This window comes from Megascapheus bottae, chromosome 5 (assembly GCF_031878675.1).
Source record: "Megascapheus bottae isolate mThoBot1 chromosome 5, mThoBot2.hap1, whole genome shotgun sequence".
In the NCBI taxonomy this organism is placed as follows: Eukaryota; Metazoa; Chordata; class Mammalia; order Rodentia; family Geomyidae; genus Megascapheus; species Megascapheus bottae.
The window spans coordinates 9281494-9309156 of record NC_143513.1 but is presented as its reverse complement, the minus strand read 5'-3'; the positions used below and the strand labels follow the sequence as shown (position 1 = coordinate 9309156).

Genomic DNA, 27663 nt, shown 5'->3' with positions numbered 1-27663 from the left:
AAGTGGTAGAGCTCTAGCCTTGAGAAAGTCCAAGGACAGTGCTTAGGCCCTGAGCTCAAGCCCAGGACTGGCAAAAAAAAAATCCTGAGAAGGAAATGACCAGTCATACAGAGACACAAGACACAGTTTAACATGTTAACAATTCTCGATAGTTCCTGCCAATGTTTAGATTATGTGTGTAGGTATAAAATGAACGTTAAGTTTCCAAACCTTTCGTGATCAGAAAGAACTGCTAAAATTCTATTTCTTTTTTTTTTAATCAACCCGAAATACACAAAGTTTCCAACACACGAAACGCACTTATTTTAAAATATTGCCGGTTAGATTTCCTTGTTTCTAAACAAATCACCTGCATTTATTACAAACCCACAGATGGCGCTCCCCACGCTCCCCAGGGAACAGCAGTAATGCTTTCTTGCCTCTAGTGAAAAATCCCTAGGGACCAATTATTCCAGCATTCAGTGCTGGGGGCCACAAACCAAGGCAACTCTGTGGGAGCCCCAAGCCTCAGGATGGGAAAGAACCGGAACTGGCTATTTGGAGACTAGATTTCCTGCGTGACCCCCTATTAAGGATGCACCCCCACCATCACATAGTCTCTTGTCTGTCTGCTCCTTCAAGCAGCAGATGTACTGAGCTCACCACCTCCTAGCTAAGGAGCCACTAATACATGTTGACAGGTGAAGTCTACTGCTTTTCACTCTAGCTCAATGCCAAGGCCAGAGTATAAATAATCCTTTTATCTCCCAATAAAGGAGAATTACCTGCATTCTGTAGCTGACTTCTCTCTGAAGCACTCACTTTAGTGCTAGAGGGTCCGCTTTTCCTCAAGTGGTCACATTAAAGGCGATTTTCACTGATCCCATTGGGAGATCAGAGGGCAGGTGGTTGATAATATTGTCACCTTCTTGCCCTGTGGAAACTATTGTGACTTTCCATTTTAAACAGATTTTAGAGCGTGAATACCATCCTCAGAAACTTTCCTGAGAGACTGACTTTGTCCTCAGAGCAGCACTGGTTAGGAGGGGTCTCCGTTACCCAGGTCTAGCGGTGGGGATATTTTGAACAGGCAATAATGTGATCTGCTATGAGCTCTTCCTGCCCCATGGATAAAAATCATCTCTGTTTCCAGATCACAATTTTGTATAATAAAATAGTCATATTTTTATTTTCTTCCATAACTACAGCTTCTATTCTCCCTTGAGAAACTTGTATTCATCCAAAGCAACAAGGTAACTAGTACTCCAGCATGGAGCTTAGTACCTGAAAAACTGTGTGTTTGATGCTTTGTTTTATTGGTTTATCTCTGTCCTGGGGCTTGAACTCAGGGCCTGTTTGCTTTTCCTGGGCTCTTTTACTCAACAATAGTGCTTTACCCCTTTGAACCACAGCTCTACTTCCAGTTTCCTGGTGGTTAATTAGAGTCTTATGGACTTTTCTGCCTGGGCTGGCTTTGAACTGCTTCTGGGAAGGGCATAGAATAAAGACCTGAATAGTATCCAGAAAGAAAGAAGAATCAGTTATAATTAGTGTTTTAGTTTTTCTCATCTAAAAAATCCCCAGGCCTGTTATTATTAGCAATGGTTTGTCCTCTCCCTTGAGGAAATCTGCAGGCTACTCACAAGCACCCATGGGCTAGGGCCGCCTGAGGAATCAGTCCAGACTCCTGACAAAGACATTGAAGGACTTCCCACTGGTCCTTGGCTCTCCTCTCCATCCTGAAACCCACGCTCCAACAGGCTACGACCAAGCAAGATGATTCACCGTGGTCCAAGCATGTCCTCTGCCTTCTTGTTCCATATCTCAGGTGCGGATGTTCCCTCTGCTTCACACTTCTCTGCAGTCCCCGGGGCACCCCGTCTTTGACTGTGGATTCCCTCTTGTCTCTTGGATTTACTGGCTGCTTCCTTCATCCCCTCGCAGGCCCATCCCTGGCCCTGCTGGAGTGGTGTGGGCCCGGGGACTCCTCTGCCCACTGATGCCTTAAACCTCTCTCCTCTGACTCCGCCTGTGGAGCATGTGTGTGCTTTCCTACTGGACAGAAAGTTCATGGAGAAGCAGAACTCAATTTCAAGCCTTCCATTCTGCCCACGGCATGCTATAAACGTGCTGTGCTTATTAGAACAGGCTGGATTCAATTGTGAACAGGATTTCATGAAGATAACAGAGATTAACCATAACCACTCTTCCTCCTCTCTCTCTCCCTCTCTCTCTCTCTCTTCTCTCCCCTCTGTCTCTCTCTACCTCCTTCTCTCCCATCCTCCATCCCCCACCAGGTTAAAATGACTCTCAAACCCAGATTCTGAGCAAGTAAGGCTGGCCTCTCTCATGTACATCTAACCTCCATATGTAATGTGGGCACGTGGTGGACCTGACCTGGGCTTCCACTGGAGTTGAATACACTGAAACCAATTCAGTGAAAGGGAGTGAATTCATGGTTGAAGCCCTGAAGTAAAAAAGCAACAAAAACAACAACACAAAAACTTCCAGAGGCCAAGACCACTGTGGCTAAGATTTCACCCATAAATTTGCTATCCCTCCACTTTGGTTATTGAGGGCTATTGCACTAAATCTTCTCACCATGATCAACCACTCTTTTATCAGTTCTTGACTATGAAAGGATAATATTGATTTATTGAACAGTTATGATTATAGGCTACAAGAATGGAGAAAATACATTCCTTGTCCATATGTAGCTTCTATTCTTACAGGGGCGTGTGTGTGTGTGTGTGTGTGTGTGTGTGTGTGTGTGTGTGTGTGTGTGTGACTGGAGTTGAAACTAAGGGCCTCATGCATGTTTCCAATGGATTCTTAACATTCACCCTTCAAGTGTTTTTACCATCATAAAATAGCACATAGAGGTAAGCATGTATATGGGTGCTTCTACATTTGTCTGATAGGAAAGAAATTTGTGCAACTCACCAGTACCTATGTCCCTTCTCTAGGGGAACTGTTCAGGCTCTAATCCCTGATGTATATAGTTGGCCAACACTATGGGTTGCGGAACGTGGAATAGATCTAAAGTTATATCCAGATTTGGTTGTGGTGGTTTTGTTGAGAGCCCTGGCTTGAGCTTGGTAGAGAGGAGAGTCTCTGAGTTAGATGAATGAGATGGTCTAGAACAACCTTTCTAGGAAAATGATTTCTTCCCATGTTACTACAGCAATCACATGAGTGTCTCACCATAGTCTGGGGCTCAGAGATCAGCTCTCCATATGGAAGGCATCGGCCCCTGTAGTTCAGGCCATTTGGCCATATCTCTTAAGAGACTAAGGGATCCATAGCAATGTCATATTCTACCATGTTGCAATCTGAGCACTTTCCAGAAAGCAGCTCTGAGCCATCATAGTCAGAAGAGGCCCCAGGAGGACCTTCTGTATATAATTAAAAAAGAAACAAGCGATTTCCCAAGCAAAAGCTGTAGGTCTAACCTTCAATGTTTCTATCAGAAAGAAAAAAAGCAGAAATTGTCACATCCTGGGCACTGAATTTTCCCTTCTCTTGTTGTCTCTGCAGATGGGAAACTCTGTACCAGCTATAGCCGAGGGCTCATCTCAAAGGCCAAAATCAAGGCCATCAAATATAGCATCGTCATTATTCTCGGTAAGCAGTATCTTCCCTAGTGTCACAGAACTGCGTAAACACTCCAAAGACAAGCTTGTACCAGAAGGCCCATGCCAACAGGCCAGAGCACCCATGCCAGAAAGGCATCTGTGTTTGGGGCTTCTGTCTCTGTCTGATTGGAAAGAAATATGGGGCTCACTAATTACCCCTGTCCCTTCTTCAAGGCTAACATCTGTGTTCTAATCCCACTGGAGAGGGGGTGAGTGGGATAATTCATAGTCCATTTGATTAGACCCCTATGCCTGAACCTCATACTCAGATCCACCTGTTACTTAGCTGCTTCCTTCCAGACACACCTTCCCACAGGGCTGGAGTTGATGAGACCATGGGAGCATGTGTCTTCCATTTTTCTGTGGGTCTTTGAGAGTCACTGCTGACATTTCCCACCCAGCTGTCTTTAGTGCCCTTCCTGCCTTCCTATCTTGTGCCCTTCTCTTTCCTTTCTACTCTTTAGAAACTTCCTGCCTGAAATGGTCTTCTCTCAGACAGACACATGGCTAACTTCCACACCTCATTTGATTCCCCGAGAGCGGCACTTCCTTCTGCCTTCCTGATAAGTTTTAGCCCTTCTTTAGTCTAAAGCAACCTGCTTTGTGGTCTCTATTTCTACCTGAGCATGTATATTCTTATTGTCCCCTGCTGTGGCAACAAATCCATGCCATGCTTTTGGGTTACATTATTATCACCAACATCTACAATAGGGTCCCCCACATACTGCTTCATTAATATTTGTGGAAGGAGTAAATGAACGATGATCTGCAAGAAGGAAAGGGATTTGTTCTCTCCTTAGTCAGCTTACCCACCCTCTCCCTGACTATCTGGCAGTTCTTAAGAGGCTCCAAGAAAGAATTAGCTGCATGTTGAATCACCAGAACAGCTCATCTTCCCTTTCTAAAACATGAATGCAAAATGCCAAACAGAGCACTGGATGTATGACTCAGCCAGCAGAATACAGGCACACAAGAAGACTGAAGGCAGAACTGGGGAAAAGACTAAACTCACCGGGGCTCTGAGAACGCTTTCTTAGAGGCACTGAAGCACATCAAAGACCCCCATGCTTTCCCAGTCAGAATCACACATGCATTCTCTGGCTGATGAATCAGGAAACGCATGCTTAAACATGCCTTCCCAGAGCCACACAATCCCGTGTATTCAGAAACCTCACTGCTGGGCCTATGGGATTCTTTGAGCCTGCAGGCAGCAATGCAAATCAATTTTGTAAAGCCCCCTTTGTAACAAACATTTTGTAAAGCCCCTTTATTATTCTAAGATGATATTTACTCATAATACTGCTGTCCTACAATAATTTTTAGAACTCAGTGTAATGTCCCAATTGTTACCAAAAGTAAGAGTAAAAAGTTGTTGATATGGTTACACTGGAAGAATAATCAAATAATCAGGCATAATAAGGGTTAACTCATATAGATGGATTTTACTGGGGACACAAATCACGGAAGCAGCTTTACTATTAGTGACTTGATTTTGTGAGGAGGCAAAAAAAAAAAAATTCCCCTGGTAACATTCCTGTAAAGTAAGCTTCCATTTCCACAGGAGTTGCATTTCTGAAAATAATTAGTATTATTAAAAATATACATGTGTATATAAACAATAGGTTTCTGGAGTAGACCATGATAGATTCATCACTACTTGACTGTTCAATTAGACATTCAAAAAGTAGATGAGGCATGAAAAAGTGTTGCTGACCAGATTGCTGCCTGGAGTATGCAGAATGACAGGCCCATGTGTGCAACACACACACACACACACACACACACACACACACACACACCTGTTACCCTTGATGCCCCAGTACCACTCTCTCTACCAGGCCAATACTGGGGTGAGCCCAGTGGTTTGGGGGTTCAAGAGCTCCCGTTTAATACATTGCCTCTATCTGGAGATGAAGACATTACAAGTTAATTCCTTGGAGGTGATACTGTGGCTCAAAGTGGTAGAGTGCTAGGCTTGAGTAAAAGAGCTCGAGGTCAGTGCCTAGGCCCTGAGTTCAAGCCACATGCCAACATTCCCTCTTCCAAAAAAAATAGCAAAACAAATAAACAAGTTAATTCCTCATTCCAAAATTCCCCAGCAAGTCACAGAATCTCTATCAAACAGTTATGGAAGAAAGCTTGTCCTTCGCTAGATAGCCAAGGAAGATACATTCCTAAAAATACTCTAAGAAGAGTTCTAAAAGTGGGGAGAGGTGAGAAGGAAGTGTAAGGACATGGAGGGGAATGGTTGTGTGTTCAACAAGCCATGGGTAGGTAGCTTGGGAGTTCTCAGGAAAAAAAAGATAGCTAGATGATAGGCAGACAGATGGATGAAGAATGACGGATAAAAGATAGACACAGACAGATAATAAATGGATTACTAGGTAATAGACAAACAGATAGATGAATAGACAGACAGACAGACAGACAGACAGGGTTGCCTCATGTGATTATAGAGGCAACCACAATTAGCAAACTGGAGACCAGGACAGCAAATGGAACACGCTCTGGTTCAGGTTTGAGTCCAAACACCTAGGAACAGAAAAATGGCTTTTGTAAATGCCAATTTGACTGCAAGTGTGAAGACAGAAGATGATTGTCTCCAGCTAAAGACAGTGGAGTAGAGAACAAATCCTTTCCTGCTCGGTCTCATTGTTCTGTACAAATTTTCAACAGATGGATTGGATTATACCTACCAAGGAGAAGGTGATCTGCTTTTCCTAGTTTATGTATTCAAATATCAACCTCACTGAGACTCATTCCCTAGACTCATCCAGAATAATGGTAAACCAAATACCTGGGCACTCTGGAGCTCAGTCAAGTTAATAAATAAAATTAATTCTCAGGCTCTGGATCCCCAGATCCCACCATTTCCCTTGGGGATTTGAGTCCAAGGATTCATACATACACCAAGTGATTTGGACAGGGATACTAGATGGATGTTTTCTGAGATGGTAACTTAGAGATGAAATAAAAAACTGAGAACATTGATAAAACTGAGCTGCTGTTTGAAAATAATAAAAACCACTCTATCATACTCTAGAAGGTAGAATCACTGTCTGTGATCTCCTGATGACTGCAGAGGGTCTCCAGGGGATTTTGCTGGGGTTCCTTCTACACTGTGTTGGATAGGAGGCTCCAGCCATATCCATTAGTTCCCCAGCTCTCAGTGACCCATTCGAAACAGAAGAGATCAAACCACCTATCTCTATAGAGAGAGAAGATCCAGGAAATCTCCTAAGGCTAAGACTATCATCTGTAGAACATGTTCATATACATGTGTAAATGTATGCATGTTCGATAGACATGTTTTAACACACATGATCAGTCTAAACACCATCCAAGCCCAATATTTCTGAGGGGTCCTGGCTGTCACAGAACCTTCCAGTTAAACTCCAGTCAGGGATGAGCAAGAGACTCTCAGCAGTGGCTTCTGTGATGTTAATGGCTCTCTTCTCTCCAGCATTCATCTGTTGTTGGAGCCCCTACTTCCTCTTTGACATTTTGGACAACTTCAACCTCCTCCCAGACACCAAGGAGCGTTTCTATGCCTCTGTGATCATTCAGAACCTGCCAGCCTTGAACAGCGCCATCAACCCCCTCATCTACTGCACCTTCAGCAACTCCCTCTGCACCCCCTGCAGGTGAAAGAGGCTCCTGCCTGGCCACACTCACTAATAGCCATCATATCCAGATGCTGGTGTGTGTGTGTGTGTGTGTGTGTGTGTGTGTGTGTGTGTGTGTGTGTGTGTTGTGTGTGTTGTGTGTGTGTGTTGTGTTTCAGCCCAAAACACCATCATGTTTCAGAATCCCCGTGTCTATGTGAGATGGCTCCACGTGTGAAAAACTCAGAGCCATACCGGGGCCATGACCAGTACTACTATTTCTTTTATACTAAATCCAGTTTTGTAACAAGTGCTTTCCTTCATCAAAATACATGGAGACATAGATCTTGTTTAAAACTTCCCCATATGAGTTATCACCATAAACATCTAGTGGTAACTAGACGTAGGTCTTTTTTTTTGAAGAGGTTCTTGGGGCTTGCACTTGGCCTGGGTGCTGTCCCTGAGTTCTTCAGCTCAAGACTACAGCCCTGCCCTTGAGCCAAGCCCCATTTCCCGTTTTCTACAGGTTAATTGTAGATAAGAGTCTCAGGTCCTTTTGTACCCAGGTTGGCTTTGAACCTTGGTCCTCAGATTTCAGCCTCCTGAGTAGCTAGGATTACAGGGGTGAGCCACCCCACCCAGCTCATAGGTCTTTAAAAAAATTATTTTATAGCTAAACAAAGTAAAGTTTGCAAGATTCAGTGACATTTCTTTTCATGATATGAATTAGTACCAGAACTGAAATTAAATCCCTCTTATGTGGATTCTCCTGTTTTTCACCTTTTATTTTAAATAAGCTATACGGAGTAGGTAGACAAATCCATGGGACATAGAAAAATAGAAGCGTTTGAGGCTTGGGCTTAATGCCAGTGTCTGAGGTTCAAATCCTGCGTATTCATCGCTCAGGGTGAGCCTGGGCAGGTTTTGGAACTTCCTTCCTTGCGTGTCAGTTTCTTCCCCTGTGCAGTGGGCTCATAGAAGTGTGAGGGACTTGGTTGCTGTTGCTGTCCACTGGACTCCTGTGCTGATGAATGTGAAGATGGTGGTGAATGGTAGAGAGGTTGATCTAGGCATTACAGAACTTGGAAGGCCTAGCAACTGCCTGATCTTCTGTAATCCCACCACCAGTATCTTTTAGCATCTCCACTTCCATTGTCATCCTGCCAGATCATTTACTCTTGTTGCTTTATTCTGACTTTGTCTAGAGAGCAGAGATCACAGGATTCCAGGATGACATACAGAGAGAGAAGTGAGAGGCATGAGATGCAGATTCTGCCCAAGCCAGAATTCCTCTAAAACCTAGGACAATGGCATCACCAGGCTGAAATCCATCCATTCCCTTGAGTCCTCATCACCAGTTCGTGCACGTTCCTCGATCTCAGCAGATTCCTCTAGCCTGCAACCGCCCTCACTTCCGAACATTCCAATAAAGGTGTGTCTCCTGCAGTGTGAACTGTGGCCAACCCAAATGCACTGATGCTTCCTACCAGCAAGGAAAGATGCCTCTGCCTTCTTCTCCATAGAGATAGCACTGGCTCAGGGTTGTGACTTGGTTACCATGTAAAAAGTGGAGAATTAATTAAAACTTTTTTCTTCCAGTATTTGCATTCGATGTTTGATGGTTGTAGCCAAGAAGATATTTGTCCCTGAAAGGTCAACCAGCTCATATCCAGGGCCTGTGTGTCCACAGAGGCTGGCATCAGCCAAACTTGCACACTCATTGTAATAACAAAGGACTTGTGGGAAGAACACACTACCAGATCATCATGAAAGACTTTCTCTAGGAAAAATAAGTGAAGGGTCATGCACCCTTGACCTTCAGTCTCGGGGAGCTGAGACTTGAAACTCTGGTCTGTGAGGCTCTTTGAAGGCTCTTCTCACTGCAGCCAATATTCGGGCTGCCATCACACCTCAGAGACCCTGCATCCTGCTGTGACAGCCCAGATTCTTCCCTGGGAGCTGGGGGCTGAGTTTCCAAGGCTTTTGCAGGTGTGATGTTTCTGTAAGCTCTTTATTTTTCTTGCAGCCTTTGTCTACCTAACATCTCTGCCAGGAAGTGCCGTTAGGGCTTATTTTGACAGGTCTGGAGTTTGGTATTTATAAGCATAAGCCAAGTGAAATATGACTAAATGTTTTCTAGTCGATTTTTCTTCCCTTTAGAGTTTGCCATAAGTGGAAATGAAATAATTTAATTTGATTATGTATACATCCCCGCCCACGGCTCTGGAATGGCTCTGAGCACCTTATTTTTAGCTTCTCTTGACATTAAAATCTCCTTGGCAAAATCCTCCCTTCCAGAGTTTAAGTCTTTTTTCCTCTCTCTCTCTCTCAACCTTTTTTTTTTGGCTAACTGCTAGTACAGTCATTAAGATGTTCAGTATATTTTAATAGCACTCCATTTTTCATAATGGTATCAACTCAAAGGCTGAGTGTTTAAGGTCATGGTGGCAATTTCTCCATAAATTCTCTTCTGAATCCCATGTGACCTTAGGGGAAGTGTCTCCTTAGACAGAAATCAGCCTTTTCAGTCACCATCTCTCTGAAGATTATTCTCTGAATTTTAGGAGACTGATTATCCACACAACAGATTTGAAGGCTGTTTTTCTCTCTGTCCGATGAGCTAAACTTGAGTAACTCCAGAAATTTTGAGAGGTGGAAAAGTGCTTTTCAATATTTCTCTTTAAATCAAGATCTGCCATGGAAGTCTCCTAGAATGGTGACTGAAGAGCCACAGAAGCCAATTAGCAGGGCTGAATGGTGGGCATCCTGGCTGGCATAACAGGAAGCCCCGAGCCCCTGACTCACCTAGCAGATGTTTTCAATCTCTGTCATGCCCAGGTCTGCAGAAAACATCATGCACCTACCTCACCTATCCATAGATTCCAAAAGCTATGGAGAGAGCACAGGGAGGGCTTTGCACTCTGGACCAGACTCTGAATATAATGGTTTTGTGCCATTAGATAAATGTATCTCTTATACCCAAAGGAAGCTGGTGACAGAACAAAGCAGGTTGCTATAGTATGACCTTCTATTAAAATCAAATTTGCTTTGCTCTCATGTGGATTCTGGAATCTTCTTGGGCATGTATTTGCTGGGATTAGGAAATCATTGTCTAAACATTGCAAAAACAGTAGTAATCATTAGCCTTATGCTCTTGGATTGGTCACTTCATGTCTCTGGGATGAGACCAGAATAAAGTTAGAGCAGAGGAGCTTAGGGGTTCTTACAGGGTATTTGGGGATTAAGTTACATCTGTATAAGGAGGGTCTGGATTTTTCTCCCCCAAGACCAATGACTCGGTGACCCAGTGGCAAGTCATTTGCCCTTTGGAGGTGTGCCTTCTCTCTGTTCTATGAACTCACCATTTCCAACCAGGAAATGCAGTCTGAAATCTTGTTGAAGATGAGAAATGCAATGGGTTGTGATATGGCTGTTTATGATCTTGATGCTCAAATGGTCCCATGTAGCCAGCAAAGTGATTTATGACATAAAAGAGCAACTCTCCACATCATGTCCAAAAAAAAAAAAACAAACCCTCTGGGTTACTCTATCAGATAGCTCCAGGGACAGATGAAAATTCAGGATCCCAAGAAGAGATCTGCTTGATATATTCAGACACACTGTAGAAAACCAATCTCTTCACTTAGATTACATATGAATGGGAAAAACTGCTCCACTGTGAGAGACTATGAGAATGATTGAATTGAAGCTTTATTCACCAAACAGCACCTTCCAACTTTCCCCCCAGAAAATGGTCACAAGTCTTTGTGACTTTATTTTGTTAATTACTAGCTGTAAGCAGTCTTACAAAGGAGTTGCCATTCCACTCAGCAGTATAGGAACGCACTGCCTACGGTTCAGTGTCATTCCTGCCATCATTCTCACCATCCCACCCAACCCTCTTCTCAATTTTCTTAACTTTGTAAGATATGCATGAACATTTATAACTACATCCTCCTCACCCTTTTGACTACCCATGTCCCGATGTTTATTTTGTTGGACTGTGAGTTAGCCATTCTAGAGAATTATGCTGTTTTAGTTCTCCCTGAATCTATCATACTTCAGTGAATACATTAGTGTACACTTGCACACCACCCCCTTGAAGTGTTTAGTTACATTAATAAACTAATATGTGTCTTTTGTCTCTCTGGGCCTGACTTATTTTACTTAACATGATTTTTTTTCTAGTTCCTTCCATTTCTTTGCAAATGATAAAATATCATTCTTTCTAATGCATGAATAACATTCCATGGGGTCTCTATATACCACATTTTCTTGATCCATTCATCCACTGAGAGGCATTTGGGTTGTTTACCATGGCATGTTTTTTGTTCTCCCTTATTAGTTGCATAAGAACTTCGTACGTATATGAACTTCCCAATTCCCTCTATGCAAGCAAACACTTAGTAATTTTTAACTCAGAGTCCAATCAGTTTGAAAATAGGCCACTGATAGTTATTATTCCTTCTATTCATGAAGTTAGAGAAATGCATCAAAACAGACCTAAGGCAACCACAAGAAAATAATGAGTCAAAGTAAATTAAGGGAATGAAAAACCAATATAAGAAAAAAACCTAGCAAAGATGCAATTCTCTTCTTGGCTAAATCAATTAATAAGCAGCTGATAAAACTTACCAAATGGGAGTAGGGGGAAGAGAACGTAAAGAGTGTCTCTTTTCTGTGTGCCAGTCCTGGGGTTTGAACTCAGGGCATGAGTTCTTTAGCTCATGGCTAGCTTTCTACCAATTGAGCCACACCTCTATTTCAAGCTTTCTGGTGGCTAACTGGGGATAAAGAGTCTTGCAGACTTTCCTGCCTTGACTGGCTTTGAAACACAATCTGCAGATGTCAGCCTTCTGAGTAGCTAGGATTACAGGTGTTCGTGATGGGTGTCCAGCACAAAGAGTATCTTCTAACAGGACATTTCTATAGTTCATAGCACTGGAGAAGTGATAAAAAGAAGACACTATATTCAAGCTTCTGTCAAAACATATAAGAAGTATGGGACAATGAGGAGCTTACTTGTGGGCTGTAAATAACACAAGAAGAAACAGAAAATCTGGTAGCATTCGAACTACTTGTTGCCTTCCTCAGTGACGTCCACCAATACTTAAGAACAAAACAACTATTATTTTATACATTCCCGAGAAGACCAGAAAAAAAAACAATTGACTTTTGAAATCATTTATGAGACTGGACAAACTCAGCATCAAAGCTCCACAAAGACATTGGAGGAAAAGCATGAATTGAAAATTCAGCAACACATAACAAGGCTAGATATCGACAAAAGTAAATTCACTCAAGAAATGCAGTTTGTCATAATAATAGAAAATAGCTAACTCATTACATTAATGGTTTACAAAGCAGAAAATGTATTAGCTCCTTAATAAATACAGAAAAATATTTGACAAATTTGTTTGATTTTCAGATATGATTAAAGGTTTTTGAGGACTTAATAGAATTGTCCTTAAGCCTCTAAAGTTTGTGTTATAAAAACACATAGGGAAGATCTTACCAGCAAAAATTTCAAGCTGTTAGCTTTGAGATAAAGAATGAATGAAAAATCCCAGCATCATCACTTTCAACCATTCTGAGATTCTGGCCATAGCAGTTAAGACAAACCAAAAAGAAATAAAGAGTATATGAATTGGCAATAAATAGTAAAATTTGACATTATTGATAGAAATATATGGAATTAATTATTTAAATCAATTGGAAGGTCTGGTAAGGTCACAAGATAACAAAATCAATATTCCAAAATCAATATGGCCTTCCTACAATGACAATAGAAAATTAACAACTTTAAGTTGTTATTTATAATATCCTTAAAGGATAATTTTCCTGACAATAAACTCAGGAAGGCCCTGTAAATCTTTGGGGGAAAATCATATAAACTATCAAAGTATGTTAAAGAAAAACGAATTAAATCTAGAAACGTATTGTGACAACTGCTTGGAAGATTGGCTATCATAAAACTGATCAATTCCCCCCAAATCGATCTATACTCCTTAGGATACCCATAAAATCCCAAGGAAATTTCATAGAAGTTGATGAAGTGCTTCTAAAATGTATATGGAAATGAAAAGAGCCAAGAATATTCAAGACATCCAAAGAAAAAAGAACTTTATAGGCTGCATATCAAGCTTAATGTGAAGCTGTAACTAACAAAACCATGTTGGCTCTAAGATAGATAAATGAACCAATAACTGAGAACAAGAGGCCACATGCCACACAACTGCACCTGCCAAAGCCAACAGGTGGCATTGTCAAAATGGGAAAAGGGTCTCCTCTCACTGATCAGAGCTGGAAACACTGACTATTTATAGAGGATAAAAATAAAAGTGGAAACTTTGCTGATTATCTGTAACATGGCTTCCATGTGGAGTACAGATATAAATGCATAAGACACAACAACTCTAAAGACATGGTACAAGAGAATTCCTTTAAGATTTTAGGGGAGGGAAAGAGCTCTTTTAACACAAAACTTTGATTTACAAAGGAAAATACTAAGAACTTGGATTGCTGAAAATCGGAAACTTAAATTCATCCCCACATCATTTAAAAGGGTGGAAAAAGGTGATTGGAGGGCAAGTGATATTTACAACCTTTATGACTGCTTATGACTGCACAGCCCAAATTACAGTTGTGTGCCTATGTGCAATATGTGGGGCTGAAACAGAGATTCTCAAGTTCCATGCTAACCTGGGCTACACAGAAAGATCTTGCCACCTCCCTCCCCAAAAGGGTGAAGTGTATCTGCATGTATGAAAATAGATAGATGAAATCCATTGAAATTGTTTTAAGGAGAGGTGATCAGGGGATGAGGTGATATAAGGGGTATATTATATGATTAAAATGGGCAATAGTTGAATTCAGAAGAGAAGTTACCTAAAGAGGGAGAAAAAGCATAAGAATAGGCACTGGACCTCATTAAATAACAACCAAAACAAAACAGTAAATTAAACCATCATGTAATTTGAGTATTCTCCACCAGGTTGGCAAAAGCTAAAAATGTTGGCATTGGCAAGAGTTGATGAGGAAGGGAACTTCAGACCACTCTAGAACCCTTTAATACCTTGACATTTTATTTGGGGTGCATGCTACAGAAATGTATCATTGTGGGAAACATAGGAAAGAATATTCTTAATAACACTGATGATCAGAGTCCCAAATCTAAAGGCAATCCAGCACCATCACCAGTAGAATGAATGAGCAAATGGCAGTAATTCTCCTACAATAGAATGCTTCTCAAGCACGGCAGAATGCAAAAGTCACTCCTGCTTCCAACAACAGGAAATCAATGCCTTTGAAATAACGTAAAAGGAAGGAGAAAGACACCAGTAGATACCACATGATCCCATTTATAGAGAGACAGAGAAAGGAGACGAAATTACCTTCTGTGATTCAGATATAGGTGTTAAAAGTCAAATACAAAGCAAGCAAATCACTTTTTGTGGAAGTCCAGACTTAAGTGCCTTGGTGGAAGGGGAGGCGGGAGGAACTTTGGAGAGGGATCTGCAGGGGGAGACTGGAGGGAAAGCCATCTGCAGGGCTCTGTTGCTCTGATCTAGACAGCAGCTTTAAGGGTGTTGGCTCATTTTATCCTGGAAGGGGTGTGGTGAGAGCAGCCAGAAGAAACTGGGGAGGTGATCTTCTGTCCTCAGTTGCAGCAGAAACATCAATACAAACCAGTGGAGGCAGCGGGAAGTCCTTCTCTGCATTCTGAGCCATCATCTATCATTAGTATCCAGCCAGAGGGGCCACACTGATTTTTCAACACTAACATTTTTCACAGAAACAATTTGGCTCCTTCCCAGAGTGCTGGGGGGTGGGGGTGGTGTCAGTTCACAGAAATCAATATCTATCTTCTGTTTCCCTGTCTGCCAAGGTGGCCTGGAGCCCTTAAGCTTATGCCCCTGGCCTCTACTCCACATTTGTCCAAGAAGCCTGTCCTTGTTCCCAAACTTCCAGCCCCTCTTTCTGACCTTCAGACAGAGCTCTAGGATGTTACTCCTGCTGAGGTGGGGGGGGAGGAGTGGTGAGGGATGGGGGGAAGGAAATGGATAGGGGAGGGAACACCCTAAATATGATCTCTGAAGAGGAGATTGGGCTATGGAGGCTGAATCAGAATGAAGGTAGAAGTATGTTGTTCACATGAAAGTAAAACCATGAAAACCACATCAAGAAAGTAATGATTGCCAAAGGTGGTCGCTGCATTGAGCCCAAAGGTGGTGGCTAGAGGAAGCTTTTGAGACAAAAGAGACAACTTCTGCATCTCCCAGGACTGCCTGATAGACTTCAAGGACATTATTGAGGACTTCCCAAACCTGGCTGTGTCATGATTCACCCAGGCATTAAACCTAAAATGCAGAGTTTGGAATCCCCCAGGTGCAGAGAGTCTGAGTCTCTGGGCTGCAGGTGGGATGTAGAGAACTGTTCTTACCAGGGACCACTCAAGTGAGCACCGCAGGTGGCCAAAGTGCTATTCAGTGGTGAGCTGGTGCTCAGGAGCTTTCCTGGTGGATAGAACCCCAGTTCCCGGTGGCAGGTCACCAACAGCAATCCATTCCCCTGGGTCCCTTGTGACCTGGATTTTGTTCTCCTAAGAGACCAACTTCATTCAGCTATGCAACCATCCAGACAATTGTTTGTAAACTCTGGACATTTCTTATTATTCTTCTTTGCACTCTACATAGTGTGTGTGTGCGTGCATGCGTGCGTGCGTGCTTGCGTGTGTGTGTGTGTGTGTGTGTGTGTGTGTGTGTGTGTGTGTGTGCACTAGGGAGTGAACTCAGGGCAAGGGTGCTTTCCTTCAGCTTTTATGTCCATGGATGGCACTCTACTACTTGAACTACACTTCCACTTCTGGCTTTTGGCCAATTTGTCGACAGCAGGAGTCCCAGACTTTTCTGCCCAGACTGAGAACCTCAGCTCTCAGGCTCCTTGAGTAGCTGAGATGACAGGCGACAGCCTCTGTTACTTGGCTGAATACACCTTTATACATGAAGCTAGACCGTAATCTAAAGTAGTTCTGCATGTATGGAGATCCTAAAAAGAGAGTCACACTAAAACATGAAGCCGTGTGTTTATGGGATCACTTAGAAGAAGACCACGGAGGCTAAGTGTGGCATACCATTGTGTTAGCACTACTTGGAAAACCACAGCAGACATACAAATACGGAGCCTCAAAATGTCCAACAAGCCCTCCCTGCTTATTTACATATGTCACATTGATCGATGTTTGTTGGATCAAAACTTCAAATAAGAAACAAATTCATATTTGTTTAGGTACCATTTACACAAAGAAAGATGGATTGTATTCATAAACTGCTTTGTTAAATGGCAAAAAAATTCAATACATATCCAACAAAATTAAGAAAAGTGAGGGAAGAGGGTGATGGAAGGGGTGGGTGAGAATATTCAAAGGGGTAACATTGATCAAGACCCACAACTCATAAACTGCTTTGTTGAATGGTACTCCTTTGTACAACTACTTAAAGCTGATAAAAATATTTTTAAGTATGTATATTAAGTTTGTCTTATATGAAAAGCAACTCCATTAATATATATATATACATTTATATTTAATGAGGAGATTGACATGGTTTTAACTTTTGCCAGTCTCTTAAAGTAGAAGTAGAAGACAGCTGGCTGTTCCTATCTACTGCATTCAATCTGCTGCAATATGTTATTTGGATGGAAATATATAAAGAGAATCAGATTTTGCAGAAATATGTAGTCAGAGGGGGGAAAGCATATTTCAATCTGCTCCTGCACTTGATATGTTTTGTTCTAACCTGCTATATAACATCTGGAAAATTCCACTTTCCTCATGAGAAGACAGAATTGAAAACATGCAAGAACGCTGTTAGTGCCATGGAAATGGCTTTACTTCAATAGACCCGTAGAAGGGGTCTCAAAGACTTGCCCACCCTCCTTAACTCTGGGCCTCATTTAAGGGACTGTGGAGGAGAACAATGAAGTCGTACCCAACCTTTGTTCTAATTCTGTTTGCTGAAATGAAGAAAGGGGGTGGGCTAAGGGATTCTGCATCTGTTTGCAAAGGCAGGAAGGAAGGAATGTCAGCCAAAGCTGCACAAGGAAACGTGACTCTCACAAGGAGGATTCACCCTGCCTCTGCCTCTGCTTCCAGTGAGAACCCACGGCCCCTCCTCCCTGTAGTTACCTAGGGAGTGTCCAGCACCAGATCAGGAGAGGAAGAAGGACGGTATTGGCCTCCAAATTCGTGATGTTTCCAGGCCTTGGGCCTTGCATCCTTCTCCTCTTTTGTGTAGGTGTGGGCCTCTGGGCCTTCCTCCTCCACCCCCATCCTTAGACCTCACACCTTCCTCTCTCTCTCTGTCTTGTGGGTTTTCAGTGGCAGAGCTCAACCTCAGCTCTCCACATGCAGAACTACCCAACAAAGCCCCACCTTCTCCCACCGTGGGAATGAGACCCAGCCCCATTCCAGCATCCCTCTGGAAAAAAAATAAATAAATAAAAAACAACTCCTATCTCCTCTCCTTGATCTCTAGAAGTCTTCCCCCTTTTCTCTCTATACTAGTCAGACTTCTGGTTATATACAGAATACCTCCCAAGACAGCCTAAGGGAGGACAGGTTTCTTTTGGCTCATGGCTTCAGAGACTTCGGTCCAACGACAGCAGGCTCCATTGTTTCTGAGCTGTGGTGAAGCAAAGCATTATGGGAGGAGGTGACAGGATAAGGATACTCACCTAATGGCAGCCACAAAGCAGAGAAGAAGAATCTGGGGGAGGATGCAGCACCTATCCCTGGTTAGGCTCCACATCCTCAAGTTTCCAGAACTTTCCATATAGTTCCAACAGGTGGTGAACAAGCTTTGGGAGTGGCAGGGAGGGGACACTTCAAATACATTCTGGAATATTCCCCATTCAGATTCTACTGTCTGTGTTCCAAGATTCATCCTCTCCTAGCCTCCCTCACAGGTGTAAATAAAGAAGGAGTTACCTTTGTCTTCCTCTCTGACCAACCCGTGGGAGGCGAAAGCAGGTCAATCTTGAGTGGAAATTCTAGGAGAAACACCAATTCTACATCCCACAGGCCTCAGAGGCTCATTCGCCCCAGAAGTGATAGGAGATGCTTGGCTATTCAAAGTAAATCCAAAATAGACATTTTTCCTCACAAATGTGTCTTCCTCAAGAAAGTTTGTGCCATTCCTCCAGTCTAAGTTTCAGAGTCTACCTCCTCCCTAGGCCTGCTTCCCTTCTCCTGGCTGCTATTTGAAAGGGAGAGAGAAATGGTCACATGTTCTTCATTGCAAGAACAACATGGGCACAGACCCCCTTCCATGCGGGCACAGACCCCCTCTAGAGTGGCATCATGCTACACAAACTCTAGTCTCCATCCTGCATGGAATGCTGTGTGACCCAGCACCCTTGTCCAAAGCAGATTACTCAGAACTGGACACCTCATCCATAAACTAGTCAGAACATGGTGGACAAGAGATGCCACCAATTCATAGGAACTGACTCCCATTCATGCAGCGGGTTCCCTGTGTTATGAAGACCAGAGGAAGCCGAGAGCAAGAGCTGGTGGAGCAAAGACAATGGGGGAGTGGAGCAGAGGAATGCAGAGGCTGGGAGGGAGGAAGGAAAAAAGGGACAGAGAAAGAGAACAAGAGAGGATTCAGTTGAGATCAACTCTCCACTCCCTGCCGAGGTATCTCAGACCCTGACAACTGTTCAGTTCATCCCATTTGCTGTACACTGGATTCAGGCTATGGTTAAGGGATCCTCTTTCCTGTTCTCACTTCAGTGGGTCACTGTGCCTTGCTCACTAAAGCAACTCAATGACATACTCAGACCAAAATGACAGTACAGATTGTCCCTATGTCCACCTCAATACCTAAACACCTCAGCTGTGAACAGTGCAAATGGCATGGAAGAAAAGAGAGATGCTGATGATTGCTTGGGTGATGTTAGGACATTGGGAGCAAAAGTTACCTGTAGCCATTTGCCTCCCAGATTGGAAAGTCTTCCGTCAGGCCACCTGGGGACACACAGGGATTTTGTCACACATATCCTTCTGCTGGTAAACACTGAGTTTAGCTTTCTCTTCCACTGACTGTAGGGAAAACAAACTTCCAATCAGGAGGGAGAGTGACTCCTTCTAATATGAGGTGCTGAGGTTTGCAGGTGAGCTTTCCAGGATAAGATAAAAGAGGTTGTGAGGAAAGAACCCACTGAGACAGGATGTTCAAAGGTAGAAGCCAAGAACCTGATTGTCAAGACCAACCAGCATCCTCCAGAAAGAGCACTTGCTCTGATGGAGCTGTGAAGGTTGTGCAGACATAGGACAGAGTGATGGAAAGAAGGCCAAGAGAGGACACATTCCCAAGCCAAGCCCTGGGTAGAACAGGTAAGTAGCAGTGGAGAGATGTGGCGATTCAGATGCTACAGAAGACAGGCAATCCCAGAAATCAGTATGCCAACTCCCCTTAGCCCCTCCAGACTTCCCCTTCATAAAGCTTGGGACTCCTTGAGTCCTCAAAATAAGTTAAAGGAAACAAGTAATCAGTCCTAGAAATACAAGCCAGAGGCCAAGGGCCACACACCCAGGAGCGGCATACCCAGACCCAGGACCCAGAGCAGTCATAGCTATGAGCAGTCACTTTCTTCCTGGATATTTCCCCCTTGGGATAATTGGTTTTCCTCTAAGATTAAAGGTAACTGGAAACCTTAATGGAATGGTCTTCAATAGTCACTACCTCTCAAGAAATTATAAAGCAAGTAACTCACCCTCAGGAGTTCAGCCTGGACTTTCAGGGTAAATTCAGATCATTGTGACATTTGTGAAGGAAGTCTTAGGGGAAAAAGGTCACACAATCTGCATAAAGAACAAGCTAAGCCTGATGCGGTGGCTCACTCCTGTAATCCTAGCTACTCAGGCCGCTGAGATCTGACAATCAAGGTTCAAAGCCAGCTTAGACACAAAAGGACCTGAGACTCTTCTAGAAAATAGGAAGTGGGGCTTGGCTCAAGGGTAGGGCGGTAGCCTTGAGCTGAAGAGCTCAGAGACAGGGCCCAGGACCAGTTCAAGCCACATAATCCACAAAAAAAAAAAAAAAAAAAAAAAAAAAAAGCAGTGAGGGCATGCCCACTTTCAATGGAGAAACCTCAGCCTATCAAACATTTCCAGCCTTTAAAATCAACCAACAACAAGAGAAGCTATAATTTGTTGAATTTTCTCAGTCCTTTCAACAAACAAACAAACAAGAAATTAGTGAATAGGAGGCTCTGACTCTCAGTCTGCAAAGTTCCACTTGTCAAAGAGCCAAATGATTTGGCAGATGTAATAGAATGTGGAGTGCTATTAATTAATCCTGATGAGCTTCCTTTATTCAAGAGCAAAAGAGTCAGGAGGAGACAGGCAGGTTCCAGAACCTCAAGGAAAGTTCAGTTCTTTTGCTTCTAGCTGGAAGAAAAAGTAGTATGGGGTTGGAACCTCTATTCCTCCTCTGCTAGAGAGTTGGCCCTGGGAGGGAGGGACTTGCACGCCACCGTGCTCCCTTCAGCCATCCGGCCAGCCCCTCGGGATGTCTGTCCCACAGAATCATCGATGCAGTTCTGACCCCAGCTGAGGAGTGCTGAAGTTAAGAGCATCCCTGACCAATGCAGAATGGGAATCTCCTATCAAGGGGGAGCTCCATATGGAACTGGGGCCCTCAGCTTCACTGACAGCAGCCTGCCTTGCCCAGCAGGAAGAGCTGGGTCTTATTCATAGGGTGCTGGAGTAGGAGAAGGAGAGTAAGCACCCCACTTGGGTCCTCATAGGACCCACAACATTCCCGCAATGTTGCAGGGGGTGGGGTTGCTCAGTTTTGTTTGTCCTCCATACTAGTTCACATGGATTCCAGCTAAAGCCCCCATGTGCAACAACAAATCTTCTGGAAGGACGGATGGGCTCTGGATGAGAAGGAAATGAACACACACACACACACACAACACACACACACACACACACACACACACACACACAGCTTGCCAATTTAGCAGGAGGCGGTTCAGAGGAGGTGGACCCCGGGTGCCCCACCCTTCACCCTGGTCCATCTCTCCATCCTGCACGCTGGGGACCTGGGGCAGAAGCAGACAAGCCTCTGCCATTACCGGGTACAGGCAGAAAGACACCGAAGCAGGATGAGACAACACAGCCATTCAGCTGGCACAACAAAATAATTCAAGGGTGGGAAACACAGACCCAGTCATTGATGGCTTCTGAATGCTCATTCTAAAATGCAAATGAAATGACCTCAGAGCCTACTTAACATTTGACTGTTGCCCAATCCCAGGCGCCTGATTTTAGCTCCAAAATCATGGAAGAGTGTTGCTGTCTCCTCACCTCCCACCTCTCCTCTCCACTCTATTGTTTCTAGGATGATCTCTGCAGTTCCAAAAATTTCTTCAGGCTATCCCCCATGTTTATAAACTTCCCAAAATTAATGGTAATCTAGAAACTCAAATCTAATTCCATTTATTCCATCATTCAACAAATATGTATTGGGTTCCACTCTATAACAGATTACTTTGAAAGCTGTTGAGACAACAGTGAGCAGATCAGAAACCATTCACCTTGGGAAGTTACAGTCTAAGGAAAAAGTCATGATCTCTGTTTTCAGAGCCCTTGTTTTTGGAGCCTTCTGTACCCTGAAGTCAGCTGGCCTCTTCTAACTTCTAGAGACAAACCAGGAAGATCTCATCGTTGTGCCATACCCAGGGACATTGCTAATAGCTTAGAATCCATTGTGGTGTCAAGGTTCACACTGTGGAAATCAGAAGACATTAGGGTTTTACCCTTGTAATAACAGGTCACTACACGCCAATTTACACAGCCTCACTTACATGCCAGCAAGGCCATACAAATGTCATCCAGAACACTTAGACCATTGTGATCCTGAGCTGCTCAGAATCTCATCCCAACAGGCCAGCTCAATATCTGGTTTCAAAACTTCAGTCAGTCTGCTTGGGAGGCTGAGATTGGGAAGAACATGATTCAAGGACAGCCTAGGCAGAACAGTTCATAAGGCTTGGAGAGGTGGACACAGTAGCACTCACCCAGTATCCTAAAAATGAAAGCCCGGAGGTGAGACTAATCAGCCTTGACAGTTCAAGGTCCTTAGTTCAAACACCAATGTCACACCAAAACAAACAAACAAAAAATACCCACAACTTAGACAGTACCTCCTATGCCAAACACACTCAGAGCCGAGGGTTCACCCCACCCCTCCCCAAGCCATGCTGCCCTCTGGCCCCTATGCAAAGCTGGAACTCTGTCATCACTTACCATGGCTTATCATCGCTTACCCGCTGCTCATCTCCCAAAGCCCCCAGTACAATGTCTGGCCCATAGGCCACATCTACCTCTCCTAAATAATGGTATACACCCTGCACATGTTTATTGGATGGAGAGTTAAGTGAACACACACACACACACACACACACTCCTTTATGACGTAATTCAGACTCTAATTTCATGAACAAGTTACTAAAGGTAAAAGTCACTGTGCTGATCCAAGAGCTGGATCCCAGCCACTGAAAACCTGGCCTAACCCTGGGAAGTTTGTTAGAAATGCAGAGGCTCAGATTGAACCCAACCCAGAATTTTAGCAAACCCACAGGCAATCCCTGCGCATCTCAACATTACTTTAAGTTCAGTTCTAGGGAGAAACATCTTCCAAAGGGCACATCTGATCACAGTGCCTGCATGCCAGAGTTGGGCCAAGACCAGGGAGGAGGCTGCACTTTCAGGTAACTCCCTGAAAGGCTCAAACAAGAATCCTAGCCCATCAGCTCCCCAAAATGGCCTAGAGATCCCCAAATTGAAGACAAAGACTCAAGCTCTTCTGCATAGCTAGCATGCTTGTCTCAGGACCTCCAGCTGCCCCACTCAGGCTGTTAGTGTCACTTGATTGCTACTGTCAGGCAAGAAGGCCCCAGGGACAATGGCCCTACCCAGGCAAGGCAAAGCTTTTGTCTGCCAGGGACTGATTAGCCCACCTATTCTGCTTGGGAAGACAGCACAATGGCCCTTTTATACAGAATCTCAATGGCAAGAAGAAGCCAAAGGGACCAGGAAATGATTAAGTGACAAAAGGCCAGGCATTGTTTGGGCACCAGAATCCCATTGTCATTTCTGTTCTTCTCAAGGCCCCAGACAGGGCCCCTATCTTTCTCAGAAGTCCCATGGGGTCCTTGGCCACAACAGTCTGGATATCTCTTGTCCAGGAAAGGAGGAAATTTGTTACAAGCTTGCTGGGATCTGTGGGGGAGAGAAGATGGGTGGGAAAGGACAGGTGGGACAGAAGGCAGCCGTTATGCACCATAGATACTTCAGGGAAGGAACTGGTGTAACAGCACCCCACTATGCTGTGCTGTGACTCTGAGGGAGTAGACAAGAAAGAGGACAGGAAGACATGTCACTGCTCCATACCATACCTGGATTTGGGGATGTCCTGAGGTCAAAGATCCATGCCTTCACCCCATCTTCTGGTGATGTGGTCTGAGCACTGTGCTTTGATTTTCTGCATCTCATTTTCCTGTTGAGCAGATGATGCTTTCTACCCCTGTGGGGCAGAAACAGACACATAAGACAATGAAATGCAAGGAAGCAAAGCCCCCAAAAGTACTTAGCACAGCACTTGAACATCAGCATCCTTCCTAGATCTGAAAGAAGTTCTTTTCTTGTTTCCTGCCAACTAGGATACCCACACCCCAACCCTATCCATGACACTGCTGAGGGAGTTTGAAAGAGCAATTGCTTCCAAGATCTCTGTATCCGAGTAGAGTCTGTAAAACTATTAATTCAACGTTTCTGATGCCCAGGACACAGCAGTGATGGAGACAGTGGAGGAATGTCTAGGAGGCTTCAGGTTGACCTCCTGGAACCATGATATCTCTGGGTACTTCCTCGTCCATGGGTCTGAGAGCAACAGGCATGCCATTAAGCAAGGCTAGAGCAGAAAGAACTTGCAATTGCAGTGGCTCCGTTAGAGGGCAGTTGTTCCAGAGGTGGGTGACAATGAGTGACTGGAGTCCCTCAGGCCTGGGAGAGTAGGGGCTGTGGGTGATGTGCAGTCACTAAGAGCCCCCAATACCCAGGCCTGGCAGCCCCCACTTGTGGCCAGAGAGCACCAGTGTTCATGGTCCTGAAGGAGCTGTGGTGTGTCTGCATGTAATATGTGACTCACAGAATGAGATTCAAAATGGCAAGGGACCTGCACTCAGTGGAGCTGAGAGGCCTGAGCACTGGTGAGCCACAGGCCTCGTGGAGTGGGACCAGAAAGGCCCAAATCCAGTGCCAAGAGGCATAGCCACTCTTCATTCTTAGGAGGAGATGAAAGATGACTGGCAAAAGGCTTCTCTCCAGGCCCAGGGATTGAAGTAAGAATCACTTCATGCCCAGGGGGAAGGCAGTAAGAGAAGCTGGCTTCAGACATACCCTCAGAAGACCTGCTGAGAGCGCATGAGAGATCAAGGCACTGGTAAGGGCCACCCCACCAAACCACAGAACTCCAGAGAAGCCCATGAGGGAGACCAGCTGGACGAAGGACAGGCATGGGTCAGGACAGGGGCAGGCGACGGAGCAGATAGGGGTGATGCTATGAAATGCTTAGGGCAAAGTGGGCACTGGGTTAATCCCAAAGCCCCAGCAATGGGCTTAGAGCTGGCACTCCAAAGGCACAGCTAAGGCTTCAAGAAGCTTCCTGACAGGGGCAGTGTGCCCTTTCCCAGAACAGGACCAGAGTAGGCAGCAAGGTGAAGCTACCGGGAAAGAATTAGAGAGGATTGCAGAAATAGAGATATTATTTGTGATGGCATTAAATAGAAGGTCAAGATGTGAGGAGAGAGGGAGATGCTAAATCTTATAAGGAATTATCAAAATGAGATTACAAACATAGGGGTGTGCTGGATAACAAGTAGAAGAAGTAAGACCTTGTTTATCCAAGAGCCTTTCTTGTTTCTCCTCCTCCTCCCACACCACTCCCTTGCCAGAGCAACTACAGGGGCCAATTCAATTGTCTATATCCAAGGAGAAAGCCTGGAGGTCTCTTTGACCAGGAAGAAGCATTTTGCCTGGTGCTCTCTCATGGCTTAGCTGGCATTGAAACACCAGTGGCTCCAAGGGGCCACAGCAGGACAGGCTGTGTGTGAATCCCCAGGGAGGCCTCAAAGAGCACAAACCCCTAATCCAGGGTTTCTGCTGTGGTTGTGTGCAAGGAAGTCCCCAGGGATATTTAAACTCCCCAGGCAATTATGAAACACAGCTGAACTTGGAATGAACTGATTTAGCCAGAAATAATGCTAGGTGATTACTCTGAATGATTAAACACAAAATAGCTAAAAGTCAACATTTATAAATAGTACAAATCCAACTTTGTAAATATACATTCACAAATCTGATAGCATAGTTTAAATGGTACCATCTGATCTTATACATGGAGCATATAAACACATAACACACACATACACACACACACACACACACACACACACACACACACACACGCACGCACGCACGCACACACCTGGGTAGAAGATAGATAGTATTTTCTGCATTTCCTTCATCAGATCCTGAGGTTTTGTATAGAGAATATGTGTTCTTTTCATTATGAATCTATCTTTCCATGAGTGCAAGACAGGACATGATGCTACCTCTGGGACTGCAGAGCCGCCCAGCCTAACACTGTACAGCACCTTCCAGAGTTAAAATGCCTCCCAGAAAATCAGGCTGATTCTTCTTAGGTCCTGGAGCTAGCATCCACATAGCACACTTCAATCATACCACATTCTTCTTTCTGACTTGTGAGCCACGTGGTCACCTTCTCTAAGTGAACCCCACTTCACTGGAGTGGTCCAGTGGTCAATACTGCATTTTGCTTTCATGGAGTTAAGGAAGTATTCACATGGCCCTAGTGCCAGTGCCCAGCCAGACATGGGCTGTACTTCTTCCTGGCACAGGAGGAACAGAGGATTTGTGTGAGGCATACTCAAATACTTGCTACAATGGGGTCTACATCTTTTCATGAACCAAAGGTTCGAAGCCTGGGTGGTAACAATGTGAAGTCAATCACACAGTTATGCTGTCCAGAACCCACAGTCCATCGACACCCATCCTGCCATTGCAATGACCGTAAATCATCATTGGAACCAGTGACTTGCCTGGGGCAAAACAACTTACTCAGGAAAAGTTTCTTTTGTTTCACAAAAGACAAGGCCATGACTGCCTTTAGCTCTGGTGAGTCCCAAGCAAATTAGAGAGAGGGATGACATCACGGCCATGGCCCAGACATGAGACAAAAGGAGCAGGGGTGGGGGCGCCCACTGTCCCATTCAAGGCATGTCCTTGATAGCCAGAAGACCTCTCTAGACCCGACCCTTCCATTTCCACCATCTCCCACACACATGGAGCTGAGGACCCAGGCCAGGCCACTGCAGATCCAACCACAGCAACGCAGGATTGAGGTTGCCAGGGGTGTTGGGAGGGAAAGGAGTGGCAAAGCCCAATGGAGAGAGAAAGGCTTTTTGTACCAAGCTGACCTCTCAACTGCCCTGAGCCAGCATGCAAACTGCAGAACCTAATAGAATTTCAGTGATCCAGGTCATCGTTCCTGTCATCTGCTCCATCTCCTAGGACACAGGACACAGGCCGTGACCTGGGGTCCCTAGGTGTGGGAGCCTGACAAGTCCTGGTTGAGAGTGGGGTCAGTTGTGGGGAGGCAGGAGCTAAGAACAGCATACCTGTACTCCAGCTCTCTCCTGACCTCTTACAAGCTGGACAGGAAACATCATCACTCGATGTGCCTCAGTTTCTCAGTTGTCAAGTAAGGTTAAATAATAACCTCACTCAGAAAGCTGTGGTGTCTCAGGCACAGATCACAGAACAGACATTTGATGAGAGACATTTTCCTTCTTCTTCCTTTACTGGCAGAGAGAAAAATTCCTGCATATTTGATTCCAGTGAAGTCTCTAGAGCATTAAATAACATTTCTTACACTGATTTCTGAGAGTACAGACATGTTCATGAAATTCATGAACCTGGCCAGGGTCCAAGGTGGCCACCCAGACAGCCTCTGCCATTAGGTATACTTCCAGAAAAAGGGAGGGGGGGGGTGGAAAATCCTCCTAGCATCCTCCCCCAACACACACACACACACACACACACACACACACACACACACACACACATACACACAGGCATACATGCACTCCCACACACCCTTCCTCTCACTGTGAGCACCCAGGACTAGGTGGCATGGGGTGGGGGAAAATGACAGAGAGCCTGTTCCACCTCTTGAGTGGGACATGAGCCTATGTGAGCAGTCACTGAAGCCTTGAGTCTGCAGCTGGGATAGCATGAGAGAGGAGGGAGGCTTGAGGTCAGCGAGGGGCACTGATGCCTTTAAAAGAAG

At 44.5% G+C, this 27663-nt stretch overlaps 1 protein-coding gene across 1 annotated transcript in view; it reads left to right on the top strand.

Annotated features, from left to right (window-relative positions):
* Window positions 1-8677, top strand: part of Npsr1 (neuropeptide S receptor 1) — a 92742-nt gene extending 84065 nt beyond the window's left edge. The window contains exons 7-9 of the mRNA XM_090332273.1: window positions 3517-3603; window positions 7078-7258; window positions 8425-8677. Coding sequence (XP_090188399.1) covers window positions 3517-3603; window positions 7078-7258; window positions 8425-8515 — 359 coding nt within the window. The 3' untranslated portion in view covers window positions 8516-8677. The remainder of the gene's footprint in view (window positions 1-3516; window positions 3604-7077; window positions 7259-8424) is intronic.
* The last annotated feature ends 18986 nt before the right edge of the window (window positions 8678-27663 follow it).